Source organism: Mustela putorius, unplaced genomic scaffold (assembly GCF_011764305.1).
Source record: "Mustela putorius furo isolate JIRA1106 unplaced genomic scaffold, ASM1176430v1.1 tig00000193_pilon_pilon_pilon, whole genome shotgun sequence".
Taxonomy (NCBI): domain Eukaryota; kingdom Metazoa; phylum Chordata; class Mammalia; order Carnivora; family Mustelidae; genus Mustela; species Mustela putorius.
In genome coordinates, this window is record NW_025421309.1 from 1457028 (window position 1) to 1479646 (window position 22619).

Below are 22619 nucleotides of genomic sequence, written 5' to 3' on the forward strand. Positions count from 1 at the left end.
AAATGGCAAGGTTTCATTTTTGATGGCTGCATAATACCCCATTGTGTGTGTGTGTGTGTGTGTGTGTGTGTGTGTTTCACATCTTATCATTAATACAGATGACTTCTTGGATGCCTGGGTGGCTCAGTGGGTCAAGCCTCTCTGCCTTTGGCTCTAGGTCATGATCTCAGGATCCTGGTATCGAGCCCCCATGGGGCTCTCTGCTCAGCAAGGAGCCTGCTTCCTCCTCTCTCTCTGCCTGCCTGTGATCGCTCTCTCTCTCTCTCTGTCAAATAAATAAACAAAATCTTTAAAAATATATATAGATGACTTCTTTAAGTGGTCTAAAAGTAAATTATATTGGTTTAGTTTACCTTTAATTTATTACCTTTTGAAGCAGTGTCTTGCACTGGCAGAAAGCAATTATATAAATCCTCCTCCCAGAATTTATAATCTGCTTCTAGGTTTTCCAGACTTCTTATATTGTGAGTTCTGTTCTCCAACAATACCTTTTCATAGAGAGTTTTGTTTTTTTTTAAAAAGATTTTATTTATTTATTTGACAGACAGAGATCACAAGTAGGCAGAGAGGCAGGCAGAGAGAGAGGAAGGGAAGCAGGCTCCCCGCTGAGCAGAGAGCCCGATGCGGGGCTTGATCCCAGGACCCTGGGATCATGACCTGAGCTGAAGGCAGAGGCTTAACCCACTGAGCTACCCAGGCGCCCCTCTCATAGAGAGTTTTAAGGATTGTGACTACTAAGTATTTGACTTGGAAAAAGTTTAGCTCCAGGAAAACATTACTGTTTTAAATAATAGGAAGAGTAGCCAAGTTAAGTTTAGTGATTGATACTGACTCACCATTGTTCCTTATCTGCAGGGAGTAATCAAACACAAATCTAAGAAATGGCTGATTCAAACTGTGAGCTGCAGTCATCGTTTCTTCCAGAATCTGGGAGAGGGAAAGATCTTGGAAACAGCGTGTTTATGTTACCCATTTCCGGCTAGTAGTTCAAAGGGACACTTTTCCCTTCTCCCAAATCAGTCTTACACTAGAAGTCAACAGAAGTAAACTCCCCATTTTGCACATCGTTTCTTCTATGACAGATTTTCCTAATTAGTTTTTGCCTCTAAATACAAATGGAAGTGGTATTGTCATTGGTGAGAAGAGTGAATCCCTTGGTCATTCTTAGGCTTCATGTTCTTTCCACTTTGTGCAGATTGCAGCAGGCCCTTTACCAGCAGGTATTTTAACCTGAGGACATTCGAAATGAGCTCTCAGTTCTGGATTTTCCCAAAACTTGTATTGTTCTCACCAGCCTGGTTCTTGGAGGCAGTTTCTGTGGGGAAGCCTGCGGCTCTGCAGCTCTCGCGGGCTCAGTAAGCCCCTTCCTGTCTCTTGAGGAGGCTCCATTTGCCCTTTGGAACTGGTTTCCTTAGCATTTAAAAAGTGTAGGGCCTTTGGTGGGTAGTAGCCCTTTTTATGGCTATAACTTTAGTACTAACTTTAGTACCTGGGGGTGATTAAAGTGGAGAAGCAGTGTCTGGAAAAGCTTCGTGTGTGCTTTAGATTTGCCCTGTGTTTGAGACCCAAAACTATCAATGAATTGTGCTTCAAAATTACTGTTCGAGAGAAACCCAAGTTCCTTAATTTTCATCACTTTTTTCTCTTTTCTTTTCTTTCTCCCTCTTTCTTTCTTTCTTCTTTTCTTTTCGATTTTATTTTTAAGTCATCTCTACACCCATTGTGGGGCTTGAACTCACAGCCCTGACTGAGATCAAGAGTCACAGGCTCTACTGACTGAACCAGCCAGGCGCCCCATTCAGCACTTTTTTCTTACTTGGAACTATTCTACAGAACTGTCCTTTTTTACATTTTCAGAATTTCACATGTTGAAAAGGATTCCGGTGATACATTAGTTCATGAACATGTGCTTCAAGTTATTTTTTTTCCAGAACCATGATGGGTTTTTACTGATTGATTTGCTTTTTTCATCTGGAAGCCCTTGGGAGTGATGACGTGTTTTGTTTTGTTTTGAAACACAACATTGCCATAGCAATGTCTAGTCCAAATAGGAAATTTGAGGAATACACAGTATTATTTAAAAATCAAAACAAAGCAAAAATTCAACTGGAGGAGAGAGAGAGCTGCTTATCCCTGGTGTGCTGAGATGCTCAGTCTGGGTACAGCAGAGGATGGTTGGTGCCTCTTTTCCTCTCCTCACTGACAGGTTTTTGAAAAAGCTCTTTGGTTTTAGAATAGTGGCTTGAGCAGCTAAACATGAAACAGAGTAAAGCTAATAGACCTGTGTTGAAATCAGAGCTTTTCTCCTTTGTGCTGATCGGCCTAGGCATGTATTAGAGCTTTCACTCATTTATTTACATAATTGGATGTAAATTAAATAGTTGGGTACAGTGCTGAGTCAGTTTGAAGACAAGGCTTATGAAAGAAATTCTGGTGTTTACACCTAAAAATATATGCATGGTTCTAGTAAACAGCAAGAAAAATAATTGTGAACATAGTAAGCATTTTTTTGGGGGGGGGCAAGCCAGTGTTTTATAAGCCTTTATGTGCATGATTACATTTAATCATTATAACAGCAAAGTGAGGCCAAGAGTATGTCCCATTTTACAGCTTATGGAACACCACCCCAGACAGCAACTGGTTTGTCAGAGGTTACCCTGTTTTCAGTATCTTTTCAGTATCTCACATCAGGGGAGTGCTTCAGGTAGCAGAATGTTTTAGCTCTTTTCTTATATCCTTTAACACCTGTATGGAGAGCTGCTGCTGGCCCCATACCAAATAAGGAAGCTGCAGCTCCCAGAAGTGAGGTCTGTTCTTAATGTTAACATAGCCATTTGGGGGGCGCCTGGGTGGCTCAGTGGGTTAAGCCGCTGCCTTCGGCTCGGGTCGTGATCTCAGAGTCCTGGAATCGAGTCCCGCGTCGGGCTCTCTGCTCAGCAGAGAGCCTGCTTTCCTCTCTCTCTCTGCCTGCCTCTCCATCTACTTGTGATTTCTCTCTGTCAAATAAAAAAAAAAAAATAGCCATTTGGTGTCCTAGCTCTGTTGGGAGGCCATGTCTTCTGGCGTCCAGGTCGGCATCCTTTCTGCCACACCAGGCTACATTCCAGCTTATGCACAAGAAGACTAAACCTGTACCAAGTGGGGGTTCTGCTTTGTTGTCCCTGCGCTTCAGGAGCCAAGACTTCTTCAGCCCAAATAAGAAGGCTGTTGCCTGGAAGCCTCAGACAACCCTCCGAAGGGCAGAGAGCCACATAACGACAGGCCTGTGAGTAGGGCCAGTGCGCACCAGCCAAGCAGTGTGCATGCTTTATGTGGAAGAGTTTACGGGTCTTCAGCCCTTTTCCACAGTCCACAGTGCAGAACACCACCACCTTTATTTACCAGTGAAGTCAAGAGTTCCGTCATCTTTTCATTTAGTTTCACAGACTTTTCTAGTCACTGACACCTCCCACTGTAAATCCTCAGGTCTGTGTTACTCCTTCCTTCTTTCCTCTTCTTCCTGTCACCTAACTCCTGTTCCTTGTTAGAGGCCATCCCTCTAACAAGACTGGAGAGCAAGAAGGTCACTTCATGACACTTGGCATTTTTGTGCAGTCCTTGTCTTACACCTGTGTAGCTTTGGTTACATACTCTGTGGTTTCCTGGCACATAATACAGGCAGTAGCAATAGTTAACACTTAGGAAGAGCCTGCCTTATGACAGGCATTATTCTAAATACTTTAGATTCTTACTGCCACATTGCTTCTCAAAACAACATGTATTGAAAGCAGATTCCTTATTTCCCATTCTATAGATGAAGAAATCGTAAAGCTCAGAAAATTTAGGTCAATGTCTTCAAGGTTATGTAGCTGATACGGGGCTGAATCAGGAACTGGGCAGTCTGTTCTAGTTCTGGAGTCCCATGTTCTTAACCACTATACTGTTCTGTCTCTGACTGTATGCCAGGCACCGTTCTAGGGCTTACAAACTCATGTAACTCCCACAGCAGGCCTAGAAAGTGTAAGTATTCGTTTCTTCTGTGCAGTGACATTGAGTTGTTTGTCCAAGATCATCGCTGTAAGTGTCCCAGGCAGGATTTGAACCCAGGGTCTGTTTGGCTCTGGAGCCCATGGCACAACCTTCTACATCATACCACTGGCCTTTGATTTTTGGTCTCTTAGAAATCTCTGCTTTTTGTTAGTAAGCCCCTCAACTGCAGAGCCTGTGTGTAGTCACCCCTTCCCCTCTTGCCTGGTAATAGGCCTGCCTGATAGAGGCTACTGAAGAGATGCGCTGTGTGAATGAGTGACTGAGGTGGTAAAATGGGTTAGAAACCATTGAATCTGCAAGGTGAGATTAAAAAAGGAACAGAATTTCCTCATTTAAAAAATTACATTATGATTGTTTTTGCTCCATCATTAAAATTTCCTTGCAATCCAAGGAAAACATGGATGAGGAAGGAGATAGGAAAAGGTAAAGTCCCATTATGGGCTCTGCTTCTGCCCTCATATTTAAGATTGGCAATGCTGACTATTAACAAAGACTTCCCTCACTTCACGCTTCATTAGGGATTTAGAAAGCACAGTATTTCATTCTGGTCAGAGTCAAATACAGGGTGCAGAGGTTTCTGGTCCTTGTAAGAGCAGCCAGCAGCCCATGGTTGTGGTGCCATCTGGAGATGGCAGGTGGTGCTACCACTCCTCCAGTTCTAAGCCCCGGTCAGAATTCGGTTTGGAAAATGCATTTCCTGTTGAGTCACTAAAATCCCATTTCATAATAGTTTCTCTGTGACTTTAGGCTTTGATCAAATCAGTTTTCTGTTCTTTCTGTTAAAACAAACAAACAAACAAAAACCCAAGACCTGTTCTATATTCAGATAGTTAAGTTCAATTTGGAGTTGTTTGACTAATCATAAACCCTTCACTAAAAGTAAAGGGTGTGTATCAGGATGAAAGTAAACCTCCCGATGCTGGGGGTGGTAAGCAGATGCTCACACCCCTAGGGAAGAGAGACAGGGGTCAGTCTGTCTGTTGGAGAGAGGCAAGGTAGGTTTTCTTTTGCCCTCTGTCCTTGTTCACAAATGCATTGTTTAAAATTTGCTGAATGATGAGGGTTCAGGGGAAATCAGGTGATGTCTAGACTTGGGCCCTTAGAAGGCACATTTGTTTTGCCATAAGGGATTATAGTTAGCCTGGGCAGAATTAGCTGTAAGAATGAAAGATCACTTAATTTGTGACTTTTTCCCATTCTTGAGGATGGCAGACTTTTTCTTCTAATTTTTTGCAGGACAGCAGAACTGAGCTGAACCTTAAACACTCACCTAATCCAGATCTCTGCCTTCCCTAAGCAGTTGAAAACAGACAGTTGTTTGTCTCCTTAAAAATCCCCAACAAAGGAAAATTCTGTTTCTCACTTGTTCCACTGTTGAGCATGATTGTTCACTGGCAAGTTCTAAATTTTTCACAAACTAGTTCCTTAAAATCTTTGGTGGTAAATTTACTTATTTTTTTTTTTAAGATTTTATTTATTTATTTGACAGAGATCACAAGTAGGCAGAGAGGCAGACAAAGAGAGAAGAGGAAGCAGGCTCCCGGCTGAGCAGAGAGAGAGAGTCTGATGTGGGGCTCGATCCCAGGACTTTGGGATCATGACCTGAGCCGAAGGCAGAGGCTTTAACTGACTGAGCCACCCAGGCGCCCCTAAATTTACTTATTTTAATATATTACTTAAAACATTTGAATTGTTTTAAATATATTTTATACTATAATATATTTTAATATTATTATAATATTTTATATAATACATAATATATTTTTATATATAATATAATTTATTTTAATATATAATATATTTTAGATATATTAATGTGTTTTAATCTCCATATAAAAGAAGATAGTTATTTTAAACTTTAGCCTTTTCACAAACTTAAATATTACTTAATGCCTTTTCTACAGGATTCTTAGTGCTACTCACTTAGTGGTGTCTCGTTTCTTTCTTCTTAGAGGGTGTCTCTTAACACTGTCAAAGTCTTTTGTCCCTTCCGTCTAATGCTTTTCCCATCCCAATCCCCCTCTGCTACCCAGGCATGTTCCCAGTTAAGATACAATGAATCTTGTGTGTGTCTTCACCAGTCAAGAGGATTTTTAAAACTGCTTCATTGAACTATAATTCACATACAGGTCACCCACTTAAAGTGTACAATTTAAGGTCTTAATTTATTCACAGATACATAAAACCATCAGAGGAGACAATTTTAGCACATTTCATCACCTCAAAAAGACACTGTAACCCTTAGCTATCCCTACCTCTGAGTCACTAGCACTAAGCAACCACTAATCTACTTTCTATTTCTGTGTATTTTTCTGTTCTGGACATTTCATATACACAGAATCTTGTAATATGTGGTCTTTTGGAATTAGCTTTTTTTTATTTAGCATTATATTTTCAAGCTTCATCCATGTTTTAGCATGAATCAGTATTTAGTTTCTTCTCATGGACAAGTAGTATTCCCCCTGTATAGCTATATCACATTTTGTTCATCCGTTTCTCAGTTGCTGGACCTTTGGGTTGTTTCTGCATTTTGGCATTCATGAATAATGCTGCTGTGAACATTTATGTACAGATTTTTGTGTGGATATGTATTTTCATTTCTCTTGCATTACCTTGGGAGTGATATTGCTGGGCCACATAGTAACTCTGTGTTTTAACATTTGAGAACTGCCAGACTTTTCCAAAGCAGCCACACCATTTTACATTCCTACCAGTGGTGTAGGGGGTTCTGATTGCCCCTCATCTTCACCAGCACTCACTGTCTGTCTTTTGATTATAGCCTCCCCTTGGGTATGAACTGATGTTTTATTGTGGTTTAGCTTTGCGTTTCCCTAATGACTAATAATGACAAGCATGTTTTCATGTGCCTTTAAACTATCTGTATATCCTTCTTGAAGAAATATTCTATTTAAATCCCTTGCCCATTTAAAAAATTGGGTTATTTTCCTTTCATTATTGATTCGTTAAGAGTTTTTTAATACATTCTTTTTCACTGTTTTGTATTCTTTGAAAGGCAGAGTTTTTAATTTTGATGAGGCCCGTTTATTTTTTTCTTTGTAAGATTTTTCTGTGTTAGATATTACAGAGTTATTAGGTATATTTGTATTTTCCAAATGTAAAATCACAGAAAACATGGTGTTTTAAAAATGACACCGTCCCTTAGGAGCCCTGGTGGGTGGAGTTTGCTCTCCCCTCAGAACCCTGGCCTCACTGGGAGCTGTCATCCCAGTGCTGCTTCTCATGGGTGCTTCACTTGTTTCCTATTCTTCTTTCATTGATGTTGTTGTTGTTTTTCCTTCCGTGCTTCTAACTGGAGAGTTTTGAATTTAACAGGGAATTTAAAATAAAATCTCGGGGCACCTGGGTGGCTCAGTGGGTTAAGCCGCTGCCTTCGGCTCAGGTCATGATCTCAGGATCCTGGGATCGAGTCCCGCATCGGGCTCTCTGCTCAGCAGGGAGCCTGCTTCCTCCTCTCTCTCTGCCTGCCTCTCTGCCTACTTGTGATCTCTCTCTGTCAAATAATAAATAAAATCTTTTAAAAAAAAAAATAAAATAAAATCTCAACTATTAAGTACAAGTGGAGAAGCAACATTTTGTAGGCCTGACGGGTGTTCTGATCTTTAATATTCTACTCCATTTTTTAAAAACCTGCATAGTCAGTGTACAGTATTCTTTGGATCTTTCATCCAAAAACCAGTGTGTGTTCTGTTTATACAGAGCAGGTCAGCAAACTGGATGGTCACAGGAAAGGTGACAATGAAAGATCATCCCTCACAATCCCTCTTGCTTTCTTTCCCAACAGGTGTGGCAGATCCCAGAAAATGGACTTACCCTTTCCCTGACCGAACCTGTGGTGATTTTAGAAGGCCACTCGAAGAGAGTCGGCATTGTGGCCTGGCATCCGACTGCCCGCAATGTCCTTCTTAGCGCAGGTAGGAGAGAACAGTAACCAGTGTTTTGATGTGTGCTGTGCACATCTGAGGCAGCGCACTGGGAATCGATGATGAGGGGCTGAGATGTGGTGGCTCTCCAGCCCCGCTGCCCACATACACACAGCTATGTGTGGAAAGCTACTTGGGTAGTCTGACTCAAGACTTCTTCCCCAGAGAAATGAAAAGATACATTCTTACCTAACATTCCAGCAGATTCATGGCTCCTGTTGGGGCCTTTCCTGGACCACAGTTTTAGTTTACTCCTTTTATAGCAGGAGGATCCCTGGTAGGAACCTGGGGTACCAGCTCTGAATATTATTGCCAACTTCAGGCAGATCTTGTTAGGCAAATCTCCTCCTTCTGTTAAAAAGGAGAAAATAAAATCATTTGTAATCCAGCTACCACCCAGAATATCATCATTGATATTTCTTTCCAGAAGATACTTTCATGCACATAGATGTGCACATAGATGATTTTACCTACAAAGATGGGTTCAGAAACTTTACATGTGACCTGCTTTCTGTGCTTAGTCGTGTCCTGGTCCTGTTTGTGTGTCATTAAATGTTATTCCTGTGATTTTTTTTTTTTTTTTAAGATTTTGTTTATTTATTTGAGAGTGAGAGAGCTCGAGAGCAGGATGAGGGTCAGAGGGAGAAACAGACTTCCCACTGAGCAGGGACCTTGATGCAGGGCTCAATCCCAGGAATCTGTGATTGTGACCTGAGCTGAAGGCAGGTGCTTAACTGACTGAGCTACCCAGACGCCCATTCCTGTGTTATTTTTAACACTGCCATTAATAGTCCCTTGTCTGGATACCTTCATTTATTTAATTAGGCCCCTATTTCGGGACATTGACATTTTCTGGGGTTTTTTTTTTACACTGTTGATCAGCGTTGCAGTGAACCCTTGAATCAGGATTTAGTGTTCCTCTTGGTTTGCCACTTGAGTAGTTTCCAAGTGTTATCCTATAGAAATCTTGTCCTCTGTCTGCAGTTTGAGATTTTATCTTTTATAGAAGCAATACAAAAGTCACAAGTGAGCCTCATGGGATGGTGGAAATGTTGTGTATCTTGATTGTGATGGTGGCTGCATGAATATATACATTTGTCAGAATTTAGCAAATGTATACCTTTATTTTATTTTTTTTAGATTTTATTTATTTATTTGACAGTGAGATCACAAGTAGGCAGAGAGGCAGGCAGAGAGAGAGGAGGGAGCAGGCTCCCTGCTGAGCAGAGAGCCCAATGGGGGCTCCATCCCAGGACCCTGAGATCATGACATGAGCTTAAGGCAGAGGCTCAACCCACTGAGACACCCAGGCGCCCCCCAAATGTTACTTTTAAAATGTCAGAATTTGTCAGAATCTAGCAAATATGTACTTTTAAAATGGGTGCATTGGATTGTATGTAAATGATATCATAATAAAATTGATTTATAAAAAAAAAGGAGTACTAATGTTAGTAGAATTTTTTTTTTAAGATTTTATTTACTTATTTGACAAATAGAGATCACAAGTAGGCAGAGAGGCAGGCAAAGCAAGAGAGATGAGGAAGCAGGCTCCCTGCTGAGCAGAGAGCCTGATGTGGGGCTCAATCCCAGGACCCTGGGACCACGACCAGAGCGGAAGGCAGAGGTTTTAACCCACTGAGCCACCCAGGCGCCCCAAATGTTAGTAAAATTTTAAAAATCTTTCCCCTCACCAGTAAAAAGGAAAGGGATAGTTGAGTTTTTAACTAGGAATAGAGGGTGTTTATGATATAATAAGGAAAGTTAAAAAACACCAGGTACCTATTGAAACCAAGGGCTACTGTTCAAAAAAGATGCTATCTAAAACTCTCTTTTTAGTTAAAATCACAAGTGACTCTACCTGGGAACCCTCCTGATGTTCTACTCAGTCTGATAAGGAGATAAAATAGTTCCAGAGGTGGAATTCCATCGTGGAAATTTTTCTGCAGCCCCTTGTCATCAAAGTCGAACATCAGCTGACTGATCCCCATTCTGCCTTTCACAGGCAAAGGAGAACGGTTGATGGCAGTGTTTTGCATATTTTACGACTACATGATCCATTCATGGTGGCTGAAGTTACACATTTGCCTCTGGTGCACAAGGCAAAGGAAGGGTCAAATCTCACCCCAGGGTTCAGCTGCAGCTTTACTGTTGCACAGGCTTCCCCCCTCCCCCCAGTCTCCTGTTTCTAGCCCACAGACAATTTAGGTGTCTGGTTATCAGTGGCTACTTTTTTTTTTTTTTTTTTTGAAGTGCTTACAAAATTGGCTTATTGGCAAGAATTTATCTTCAGGATATCCATCCCTTATTTTGCTTCCTCCTTGTCCTGGAAGGAACAAATGGCACCTGCTTTTTAAGGAGTCTTGGGTGAGTCACCTAGGTGGCTAAATCAGTTGAGCATGGTCCAAGGGTCTTGGCATTGAGTCCCTCATCGGGCTCCCCACTCGGCAGGGAGCCTGCTTGAGATTCTCTCTTCCCACCTACCCTTCCTCACCCCTTCTGTAAAATAAATCAATCTTTATAAATGAATGAATGAATGAATAAAATAAAGGGGCCTTGGCGCCTGATGCCTGAAGGAAAGTGGAGTCGGTGAGCAGAGAGGTGTGGCTGCATCAGCACTGTGGCCTCTTCAGGGATCAGCTTCTGAATCCACACACCTGCTTGATGACATTTTGGACATTGATCTTGACCTCTTTCTCTCCCCTTTTAAAGATAAAGACCTGTTGTGAGCACATGCATTTCCCTTCCGCTTACTTGATTTGCCATGCTTTGATATAAGACCATGTTTATAGTATTACTGATCTGAATAACCCGCTTGTCTCACATTTTTGTTGCATGTTCTACACAGGTATTTAAACTCTTTATTTTTAGTTCTGCTGGAGAAGAAGTAAGCTGTATTCATTCTGATGTTGGTTATACTAGAAAAGGGAAGCTTAAGATCACATGGGGTCCACTGGCCCCAGCTAACTCTCAAAACACATGGGATTTTATTTTAGAGTTCTCTTGCCATTGCTTTTTGTTTGTTTCAGATGAACCCAAACTTAGCAAACCATGTTTTCCCTTTAACACATTTCTTTTATATAGATGTCTTATTTCTTTGTCGCTTGAGTTTCTAACTCACAGCAAGTAAATAGAGCCACTTAAAATCAGTGTCTGTCTTTCTGTGCGTACGTCCCCCTCACTGTATTTGTAGCTTTCAAGTGTTGGTGTACAGGTGTTTCTAGTCTCTGAGGGGTGTGGCTTTGCTTGCTTTCAGGCTGTGATAATGCCATCATCATCTGGAATGTGGGGACAGGGGAAGCCCTTATAAACTTGGATGATATGCATTCAGATATGATTTACAACGTGAGCTGGAACCGGAATGGCAGTCTGATCTGCACAGCTTCCAAAGACAAGAAAGTGAGAGTAATCGATCCTAGGAAACAAGAGATCATTGCTGTAAGTATGCTTGGGATAAAACCCCCCATCTTGGTACCACTTCAGTGAGTGTGAACTTATTAAGGCAGGCTATAGAAGCCTTGCCCCTGGTCAGCGGAGCCTTGTGTGCAGACACTGGACCGTGAATCCACAGAGCCTTATATAGGCTTCTGCCTCCCAGCCACCCTTCAGAGCTGGACATTCTAGCATTTATACAAGTCTTATCTCTCACTTGGTGACCATTTTTCAAAAAGAAACAAATTTTTTATCAGTTCACTAGAGGCCTTGAAAATTCACAAGTCTGGATCAGCTAACCTAAACAGTTAACTGCATTCCTGGCTTAGTGCTCAGTACAGATCCCCGCCTCTTCCTGCAGCCATCGTCAGAGTACCTCACAGAGATGCCGCAGGTTCTCTTTAGCTCAATATTTCAGTTTCTGCTACTCAGTAGGCCTCAGCAGACAGAAGGTGGTGGGCATTTGGGACTTGAGCTGGGGTTGAAACAGCAGGTGCTGGATCTCAGAATGTCTTGCATCAGCCCCAGTCTCTGGTCCTGCATTTGCCTCACTCTGGAAGGTGCTGGTTCTTTGGCAGTTTTACCTCTTAAGAGTTAGCTGGCTGTTGTGACTAGTGCTTACTGAGCACTGGGGACTTGCCCGGCTTTGCGCCAAGTGCTTTCTCCATCAGAACCTTCCAGGGCTCACTACTAGTGCACTCTCAATGAACAAATGAAATTAAGGAAGGGGGTTAACTGAACTAGACTTCCTTCTGTCCAATGAATTTGGTGGAAACCATAGGGTATATCCAACTTCCAGGTTATCCTCTTGAGAAACGGACATCTGGCAGTCCTTTCATGTTTTTTATTTTTGCAGGGCATGGGCTTGGGTTGGCAGTAGGGCATGGTGAAGGAGTGAGGCTTTTGAGTCAACTCCTGGCATTTTTGCTTACTCACTAGCTAAGGGACCTTGGCCAAATTACATAGTCTCTTTGTTTTCTCATCTTGGGAGGAAGCTTACACACACACACGTGCATGCCTGGTAATCTGAATGGCATGGGGAGCATGGGTTGGATTTAGTGTATGAGCCCCCACTCTCCCACCCCACTCCACCTCACCTCACCTTTCTTGCAGTTTGAATATAATATGCATATTATTCTTGGTCCCCCAGGAGAAAGAGAAAGCACATGAAGGAGCAAGACCCATGAGAGCCATCTTTCTGGCTGACGGGAATGTCTTTACCACTGGTTTCAGCCGCATGAGTGAGCGGCAGCTGGCTCTCTGGAATCCGGTATGCCCCTTCCCAGCCTTTCCACTGGTTTACACTTGAGCTTTCTCTCTTTTCTGAGCAGGTCTTTGGGTGGGTAAATGGATTACAGGATTCTTAGTGTAGTTACCTGAACTTCTGCTGATCTTAATTGGGTGGACATTCTCATCCTCACCGGAGACTTAGTGCTTTACATGTATTACAAAATGCGTTCTTGATCCTCTCAAGCAGTCTGTGTTGACTGCATTTTTTAAAAAAGAATGCACAAAAAAGCCAGTGTTTGGGACTTGGGAAACAAGTTCCAAACTTTATTTTATAAAGAATTTGATCAAATGTTTAAATCAAAATAGTCATACTTAAGAAAATGTTGAGAATAGCATAAGTGAAAAAATAACAAAACTGAATACACAGTATGATCTCAGTCTCTGTGTGTGTGTGTGTGTGTGTGTGTGTGTGTTGGAAGGAAGGAAGTAGACAAAAACGGTCATTGTTTTTGCTACCCACTGGACTGTGGGATTATGGAATATGGGGTGATTTTTATGGTCTTTCTGTAACTTTTAACAAAGAATGTGTATTTGCAATAAGAAACATTTCTTTTAAAAAAGAAAATAGGGTGCCTGCCTGACTCAGAGTGTGTGACTCTTGATCTCAGGGTCATGAGTGCAAGCCCTACATTGGGCATGGAGCCTACTCCAAAGAAATACATTTTTTTTAAAAAGTAAAAAGAAAAAGAAAATAGCTACAAAGGACAAGGGCCGTCTGTCTCATCTTTGTCATGGAATCACACCAGTGTGTACATTGATGTTGTCAGATTGACAGTTTTCAGTGGGTTGGAAAATTGATATTTATGTGTTTGAGTTGGCATTTACATGTATGAATATTATATGTGCATTGTTAAAGCTTCATTACTCTAGGAAATTGCTCACGTAATTAGGGATAAAAGAATGATTCCCCTTGTAAAGTATATGTATACAAATACATATATTTGTATCTTTTTCCCAGAAAAATATGCAAGAACCAATTGCTCTTCATGAAATGGACACTAGCAATGGGGTATTGCTGCCCTTCTATGACCCTGACACCAGTATCATTTACTTATGTGGAAAGGTAAACAGTCATTTTAATGTTTGATAGTAAATTTAATCTTGTAGGAGGAAAAGTATCCTTCAGAGATGTAGTAGATGCACAGTGCCTTATATCATTTTAATATTTTAATTTCTCTGATTTCTGTGTGTGTCTTAAGCTAAAATAAGGACCAGTGATTTTGGTGTGTTTTCAGTCTTGAGACTGGACCCTTTGAACTTGTCATTTGTGTGGTGATAACATACTGTGTTCAGGACTTCTGACTGCAGCAGGGATGGGGCTCTGGTGCTGGGGCAGATGCTAACAGGGATAGCTTTTTTGCTCAGGCACTCTAATGAGAAAAAGAGGACACGCTGATTGTCCTTTCACCTCTGGTGCCGTGGGATCCGGGATTTTAGATTGCTCTGTAATGGTGTGACGAATGAGTAATGAGGTCACTGCATCTAATGCAGAAATCCGCCAAGGAGCCCTCCATTGGCATGTAGGTCCTTACGCCACATGCCGCGGACTTGTAGGGAGAATAGTGCTTTGTAGGCAGGAGCTTTTGAAGGCCTCAGAGATGCTCCAGGATGTTTTTCTTTTTCCTGGAGCTCAGCATTAGGGCCCTGAGCTTGAAAAATATGTGGTCTGCCTACTTTCAGAAGGTGACACTTGTTACAGGAAGACCCCACACTGAAATCAGAAAGCCTACCTTACTGCCTTACAGTCTTCCTAACTACGGTGTTGCCAGATTGATGATGATGATGATTTCTTTTTAGTGGGCAGTAACCTGAAAGTTCCTTCTTCTTTCGTAGGTTCCGTTTTCCTTAGAATTTCTGTAGTTGAAATAAATGAATTAATGCAACTGGAGCTGTTGATGTATTTGCCTCAAACCTGTTAGATGGCCCCTTGCTAGGTAAAGCCAGAGATGTCTCCCTTCTCATAGTTGACTGAGCATGCTCTACATAGTCATAGATCAGTTGCTTAGAAACTGGGGTCTTGTCTGTTTCCTGGAAAGTCATTTTACTTCAGATGTTCACAGCTGCCATAGAGTACATCAAAACAAGTAACAGGAGTGGTTACCCAGATATTATTAACATGAGGTGGAAGGTTGTTTTGAGTATGCAGGAAACAGTCTGTGTTTAGCTTTTTCACCATTGCTTTAGATATTTACATCGTTGAAACAAGTAGAAACCATGCAAAATGAGAGCCTTGAAGGCAAGGGCATAAAACTGCCTGGTTATTTCTATCACAGGCACACGCATACATACCAAGCATGCTGCTTCTGGCAGGCAGCCTTGCCTTCATTGTTCAGGTTGGTGTAATTGTGTGACAGTTAGTTATACTTGGAGAGACTAGCATATACTTCAGATCTTCAGAAACATCTGACCTTTCTAAGCAAATGTGTCACAGAATTTGACACACGGTTACGAGAGAGCACTGCCTTCCGAAGTTAAAGGATACTCATGTTTTAGTGAGTATCTTAATTATGAACTAAGAATTACTATGAGTTAAGAATAATGAATTAAGAATGATTTAAGAGCTGTTTATTCTTAATGTTTCTGAATTATAAAAATCTTACTTTTTATAGTTATCTGATTGGCCGATGTCAGTGCCCTCAGGTCTGTGAACGACACCATTTTGTTGCCAATGAGAATCCATCACTGCCTTCTCCACAGTCCAGACTTCTGTTTGTTCTCTGAAGTTGAACTGCAGTTGCAGTTGCTTGGCCAGAGGTGTTAACATTTTTGCCCTGACTCTGACTTAGTGTCTAGGCTCAGTGGAGTCAAATTCGAGGCTTCAACAGGAGGCGGAGGAGACCGTTTGAAGGACGTTCTAGCATCTGATAAGTGAGGGCGTGCTTTGCCAGGAAGAGCAACCATCATACCCTCTTCCTCTGAAGAGAAAGCAAATGGCCCCTGAGGCAGAGTCCCGGTTAATGCGGGGCTTAGGGGGAGAGAGACCCCACTTCAACCAGATGCTTTAAGTAACATTCAGCATGAACTTGTCTCTGATTTCTTATAGGGTGACAGCAGTATCCGCTATTTTGAGATCACAGATGAATCCCCGTACGTCCACTACCTCAACACATTCAGCAGCAAGGAGCCTCAGAGAGGGATGGGCTACATGCCCAAGAGGGGACTCGATGTTAACAAATGTGAGATTGCCAGGTAAAGAGTCGGTCTGGTCAAGTCTTCAGATTGTCTGTGCTGCCTGCTTCACAAGAGCAGTACCTCCGCCTGTCGTGCCTGGAGCCAGTCTGTGTGCCCTTTGTGGTCACGTGGACTTGGTATCTCGTTTCCTGCCCACACTTAGGAACACAGAGTTTTATTTACTTTTTAAGAAGATTTTATTTATTCATTTGAGAGAGAGAGAGAGAGAGAGAGACAGGAGAGGGCACAAGCAGGGGGAGTAGCAGAGGGAGGAGGAGAAGCAGACCTCCAGCTAAGCTGGGAGCCTGATGCGGGGCTTGATCCCAGGACCGGGAGTTCATGACCTGAGCTGAAGGCAGACTACTCAGGTGCCCGGGAACATGGACTTCTACAACAGTGAAGAACCTTTCAAAATCATTTACTTGAATTGTGCCCCTCCCCAGTCTTCAGACTGCATAACCTGTGGTGCATCGATTAGCTGAGGCGCACTGCGGACTTACGCAAATACTGTAGCCTTCATCTCTTGTCTTCAGGCTGAGGCTGTGGCCAGTGTCCCTGGGAGGCAAGCAGGGAGAGCCTGCCCCTGGGATGGAAAGAAGGGATGGTTTTTCTGCCCTGTTGGGGGACAAACAAGTTCCAAACTGAATTGTGGACCTCGTGGATCCTGTTAGAGAAGCCAAAGACCGATAGCTGGGTGTTGGGTTAACTTGATTCAGGAAGTTCAGCTGTGTTACAGAATTCCCGCCTCTCTACCCCTGTGGTTTTTTCAAAATTTTATATTGTATAACGCTAGTGGTCTTCCTAGGGGATAGGCCTTTTTCTCCTCCTAGTCAACAAAAGATAGTCCCTGAGACTCATGAATGAATGACTGTCCATTTTAAACAACAGAATGACTAGCACTGCACTATCAGGCCTGTGGTCATACCGCACATTTGTAGAAAACTATATTTCTTTTTTTTTTTTTTTTTTTTTAGAATTTATTTTAGAGAGAGAGAGCACATACAGTGGGAGGGGCAAAGAGAGAGAGACAGAGGGAAAGACAGAGATCTCAAGCAGACTCCCCACTGAGTGCAGAGCCTGACGTGGGGCTTAATCTCATGATCCTGAGATCATGACCTGAGCCAAAGTCGAGAGTCAGGCACTTAACCAACCAAGCCACCCAGGTGCCCCACAATACTGCATGTCTAAGGACATCTGCCTAACCATGCTGTCCTAGTCACATAAGTAATACATCTTTGAAAAATAAAAATAATTTTTAGATGTCCCTTTTTATATTAATTAGTCTAAGTATTTTGTTTGTTTGTTTTTTAAATACATTTAACTCTCTATACCTGGAGTTAGTGAAGGAAAGCTGTCACAGATAATTCAAAATTATGGTATAAACCAATCTCATCAAAATATGGTTCAAAATAGATTGAATCCAAACTTAAGATTGACTCCAGTATTTGGGAAGGCCTTTATTTTACTGTCATCTAACAGTTTAAAAGTCTATAAGCACAATCATTCAGGACACCTCCTACGTAGGAAGTGTTTCTTGAGTATTCGTTAGATGCTGGGTGCTGTGCTGAACATGCTGCCGTTCTCAGTCCTTGAGCTGCCTGGCAGTCCCAGGGCAGTCTTTTTTTTTTACTGCCAAGCTGACTGTAGAGCTTCCCACTCTTCCCACATTTAATTTCAATTTTTTCTTGAGCTTTAGACATGATGTGGTTAACTTGGATGACAAAATTTTAATCTTAAGATTGTTTTCCTTTTTAAAAATCCTCTTTATGTTGACAGATGTTCAGTCACCTCTAGTTGGCAGAAGACCTGGCCTCCAAGTCATAGATCGTTGCTGTCTAATATTGGGTGTTTGCTCTCTCCTGACTGCTGACTTGGTGACTTCTCCAGAAGTGACTCATTGTCAGTGGTGGAGGTTCCACCTTGGCAGGTCAGCCCCCAGATGACTGGGGTTGGACCATCCCCAGAAGCACAGACAGAATTCTCCTGGGTTTTGTTTCTAGTCCACTATTTCCTAGCACAGTTTCTCTTGACTTCTGTCATTTCATCTGGAAAATAGGAACACAAAATGTACCTGTTCCCCTGATAGATCTGCTAAGGTGATTGGCAAAGCATTTCGTATCCCATACAGCAATGTAGAAGATTAGTTTTTGGTCAGGAAGCCTGTTATCTGGCCTCCTGTTTCACTTAATACAACTTTGCCTTTATTTCCCCCTTGAAGATTCTTCAAACTTCATGAGAGGAAGTGTGAGCCTATTATCATGACTGTTCCCAGGAAGGTAAGTGCCCAGTTTCCTAGGCAATTCATGTTTAAAAAGATTTTTAAAATTCCAGGGCTGTCTTCCTAAGGATTTTCCCAAAATGTCTCTGTAGTCTGACCTTTTCCAAGATGACCTGTATCCTGACACAGCGGGGCCTGAAGCAGCACTGGAGGCAGAGGAGTGGTTTGAGGGGAAAAATGCGGATCCCGTCCTCATCTCCTTAAAGCATGGATACATTCCTGGCAAAAACCGGGATCTCAAGGTGGTCAAGAAGAACATTCTGGATAGCAAGCCCACTGCAAATAAGAAGTGTGACCTGATCAGTGTCGCCAAGAAAACCCCAGACACGGCTAGTGTGGTAAGGACTGCAGGAGCTGGAGAGTGAGCTTGGCTGGCTCAGGGCTTTTATTTATTTTTTTAAAGGTTTTTTTTTTTTTTTTTTTTTTTAAGATTTATTTATTTATTTATTTGACAGAGGGAGAGAGAGAGTGAAATCACAAGTAGGCAGAAAGGCAGGCAGAGAGAGAGGAGGAAGCAGGCTCCCTGCTGAGCAGAGAACCCGATGTGGGGGGGCTCCATCCCAGGACCCTGGGATCATGACCTGAGCGGAAGGCAGACACTTAACTGACTGAGCCACTAGGTGTCCCTGCTTGGGTATTTTCTTAACTGTTTCTCCCCCATGTTTACATTGATGTCTTATTGGGGTAGAAATGAAACACAAGAGTGTGGGGCTGCAGGTGCTGGGAAGAGAAGGCCCCAGGAAGGGGAAAACGTGGTGAGAGGGTTCAGGGGTACTCGGTGTTACGGAGAGAAGCATCTGGTGGTGAGTAAGACTTAGCAGCAAAGATGATCTTGGGCCTCTTGGCAAGAACCATTTCAGTGGAGTGGTGGGAACCCAGAGCTTGATGTAGGAGACCCGCATGGCCCCTGGGGGGTGCTGCTGCTGTTGGGGGAGAACAGGGTCTAGCTAGGGAGGACAGGGTGTGCGTGGGGAGTTGGTGAGAGTAGAGCAGGATCCCAGGGAGCCCTAGGAAGGGCAGTGAGTTGTCAGTAAGAAGGTGTGTGGAATGAAGAGCCAAGGTGCCTGGAGGAGCTGCTGCTTTGGCCGTGACTGAGGAAACCACGTGAGGTGCTATGGCTTGCAGGGTTTCCAAATGAATCACCTCCACCTGGGACAGACTGAGTCCTCTTCAGAAGAGTTCTAGCAAGCAGGGCAGGGGGTTTAGCTCCTGAGAAGGACCCTTCCTGGGAGATGGTAGGAGCTCTGTAGCTTCACCTCTGACCCAGGTCACATAGATTTTACTCCTTATGGTGGCTCAGTCATTAAGCATCTGCCTTCAGCTTGGGTTGTGATCCCAGGGTCCTGGGATCTGGCCTTTTTTCGGGCTCCCTGCTCAGTGGGAAGCCTGCTTCTCCCTCTCCCACTCCCTCTGCTTGTGTTCTCTCTCTTGCAGTGTTTCTCTCTGTCAAATAGATAAATAAAATCTTCAAAAATAAAGAAAGAAAGAAAGAAAGAAAGAATTTACTCATGACATTGCATGGGGTGGTTCGGCTGTGGGGCAGCCCTGGAAGGATTAGTCCTGTCCCACAGTTTATGTCCTGAGTCTCAGTGCAGGTAAGTGCCCAGGCACAGGGAATGGGTGCAGCGCTCTGGGAACCTGGTTCTGCTGTGGGCGGCAGGTGGACTGACTAGCTGACAGGTGGCCTTCTCTTGGAAGGCCCAGTTTGGTGCCTGTGGCTTGCCACTTCCAAAGTAGAAAATGAGATTGTATGCCTTATAAATTCTCAACTGTGGTAAGGTTTGTTTACTGTGTTTTAGTAACCTCTTGTCTCTCCACCCCACCGTCTTTTCTGGTTTCCTTAGCAAAACGAAGCCAAGTTGGATGAGATTTTAAAAGAGATCAAATCTATAAAAGACACAATCTGCAATCAAGATGAGCGCATTTCCAAGTTAGAACAGCAGATGGCGAAGATCGCAGCCTGAAGGTCCACCCCCAACCCCCAAAATGGGAGCAGGAACTTGTGCTTGGTAGCTGGTTGTTGGCGTGGTCCCAGGGAGGGCAAAAGGGAGGCACTGCCATTCGGAGGACATTCCGTGTCACATTTATCAACCAGCGATAGGCCACATTCCAGTAAGAACGCAATTCGTCTCCCAAATTTGCAGAAACAAAATGTGATTTAAAAGCTGAGCTTTTTATCAGAAAGCTTTTTTGATGTTTTAAGTGTTATGTGACTTGTCGAACTTTTAAAAGACAAAAGTGCTACTTTTAAAATCCCAGATACTCTGAATTTTAGAAAACCAACCAATTCTGATTCAGTGTCGTGCCCAAGTACCTTTTTTTTTATAAACAGGGACCAATGCCACATTGCTTTTTGTATTTCTTTTTTTTTAATGTTGCCAAAACCAAAAGTAGCTTTTTTTTCCCCCTTGTATTTTGCTACTTTGCAGTATTTGTGTGTGGTTTTTTTTTCCTTAATTTGAAAGGGACAGCACTGTGTATGTTTATAAACTAAATGAAGATATTATTTTGTATACACATTCATCTGAGAACAATCAGAGCAGTAGCCACATGGTGCTGGCTCGTTTGCAGCACAAACCTGGTCATCCTCATGACTACAGAAGGAAGACTTGAAAAATCACGTGGGTTCGCATCACCACCCTCTCCTTTAATGGAGTCTCTGATCAAAAAAGCTCCTATTGTATTGCTTCCTTTCTTTCCTTTCTCTTTTCTAGAAATTGGGTGGTTGTACCAGAATGGAATTTCACTTCTTGGTTATCCTGTGCTTCAGATGATTATAATCTAACCTAAACTAGCATGTGTTTCTCCAGTTTTGTTACACACATAGAATCTATTGCATTAATCACTTTAAACATCATGTTTCAGGTTTCAGTCAATACTTGACAAGGGTGCTGGGGACAAGAAGCCACAGAAGCCACTGTGGAGTGCTCCCTCTTGCCCATTTCAGCAGCTTGCCTAGCTCTTGAGTACAGTAGGGGACTAAGACCTAGGGAAACTGAAGGGGAGTGCGTACCCCCCCACCCCGTGATCCTCTGCTCTCCCGCACATCCCATGCTGTCCCTGTGCTGTACAGGAGGCAGCAGCAGCTCTCCCTGCACCACCGGAGCCCCTGCCCTTCCCGCGGTCTCATGGATGCAGCCACCTCTCTCAGGGCTCCCCCAGCCAGTCCTTCTGTCCTCCTGCTTTTCAGCCCTCCCCACATTCAGCTAAGAGGAGGCTGGAGGGCGCTATGGAATATTGAGAGTGAGGAGAATGGTCTAGCATGATGCAAGACCAGGGGGTCAAGGCTCTGCTGTAGCGGTAATGTGTACAGACCTGTCCTTTCGCACGCTCTCAACACAAACCAACCTGCCATGCCCCTCCAGCTCACACAGAGGCTCCCCAGATGCAGCGACTGAGTTCTGATGACCTGTTCCATTCCTAAGTTATCCTGAACTTCTCTCCCATTTCCATGTTCTCATTTTGCATGCTTGAGGAACAAGATCTAAGGAATCTCTGGGAAGGGCTGAGTGAGTGTGGTTGAACACGAAACATACAGTGCCAGTGGGCCTCCCCAGGGGCGCGCTCGTTCCTGTTCCTCCTGGTGTGGCATGAGACTGGCAAGGGAGCATCTGTAACGGAGCCAGGATGGAGGTGGAGTGTGGCGACATTGGGTTGGAATGCACAGCCGAGCTGGGGCTAATGTCCCTGTAGGACAAGTACCGTGTTTTTACCCAGTATTGGGATTGCTGTCTCCACAACTTCTGAATGTTTGGGTGTGTGTGTGTGTGTGTGTGTGTGTGTGTGTGTGTATGTAAAATATTGGAGTGGATAATGAGATGTAAGGAAAGCAGTAATCACAGTGACTTATACTCAAACCTGTACATGCTTCTTTATCAACGTAATCTTGAGGACCTTCATTTTTAAGATTGAGAAATGTTTTAAGGTTCTGATACCAAATTAAGTAAAGGAAACTGTTGGTGGTGGTGGAACACCATAGCAAATGTGGTTCAAAGAGAAGACAGAGGGCAAGGAGAAATTACCCTGATCTTAGTGTGTAGCTTGTGACTTATTTAATGAATGGATGCCCAGCCAGGCTTGGAGTCGACGCCTGAAGCTTTGTGGATTATTCTTCCTGTTGTGTCTTTTCCTTTTCTTCCCCCTTCTTTTTAAAGCCGTGCTATCCCAGAGGAAAACCAGTGAATTACTCCTAGATCGGCTCTTATAGAGCAGCCATAGTATTCTGTCAAAACACTTGCTTCCATTTTCAAAGATAAAAGTCATTGATTACAAAATGGTGTCCGTGTTTATTTCACATCCCAGCTGTCTCTGAGGCAGCTCACAGCCTCTGTGACTCAGTGGAACCAGCTGGGCAACTGTTCTTCTCTAAGGGTGAGTACAGAGGAGGTGGGGTCACCGCTGCACTCCCACACAGGGGGAGGTTGAGTGGGGTATAGCAGAGTGAGGGCTCTGTGCCGGGTTCTAGCAGGCCTCCAGCTTTT

General features: G+C 43.2%; 1 protein-coding gene across 1 annotated transcript in view; it reads left to right on the forward strand.

The window, feature by feature from the left end:
• The window catches only part of CORO1C (coronin 1C), a 74701-nt gene extending 52289 nt beyond the window's left edge, over window positions 1–22412 (forward strand). The window contains exons 4-11 of the mRNA XM_004779086.3: window positions 7832–7961; window positions 11224–11405; window positions 12550–12669; window positions 13648–13752; window positions 15733–15878; window positions 18079–18136; window positions 18231–18476; window positions 19983–22412. Of these exons, the coding sequence (XP_004779143.1) occupies window positions 7832–7961; window positions 11224–11405; window positions 12550–12669; window positions 13648–13752; window positions 15733–15878; window positions 18079–18136; window positions 18231–18476; window positions 19983–20102 (1107 nt within the window). The 3' untranslated portion in view covers window positions 20103–22412. The remainder of the gene's footprint in view (window positions 1–7831; window positions 7962–11223; window positions 11406–12549; window positions 12670–13647; window positions 13753–15732; window positions 15879–18078; window positions 18137–18230; window positions 18477–19982) is intronic.
• The last annotated feature ends 207 nt before the right edge of the window (window positions 22413–22619 follow it).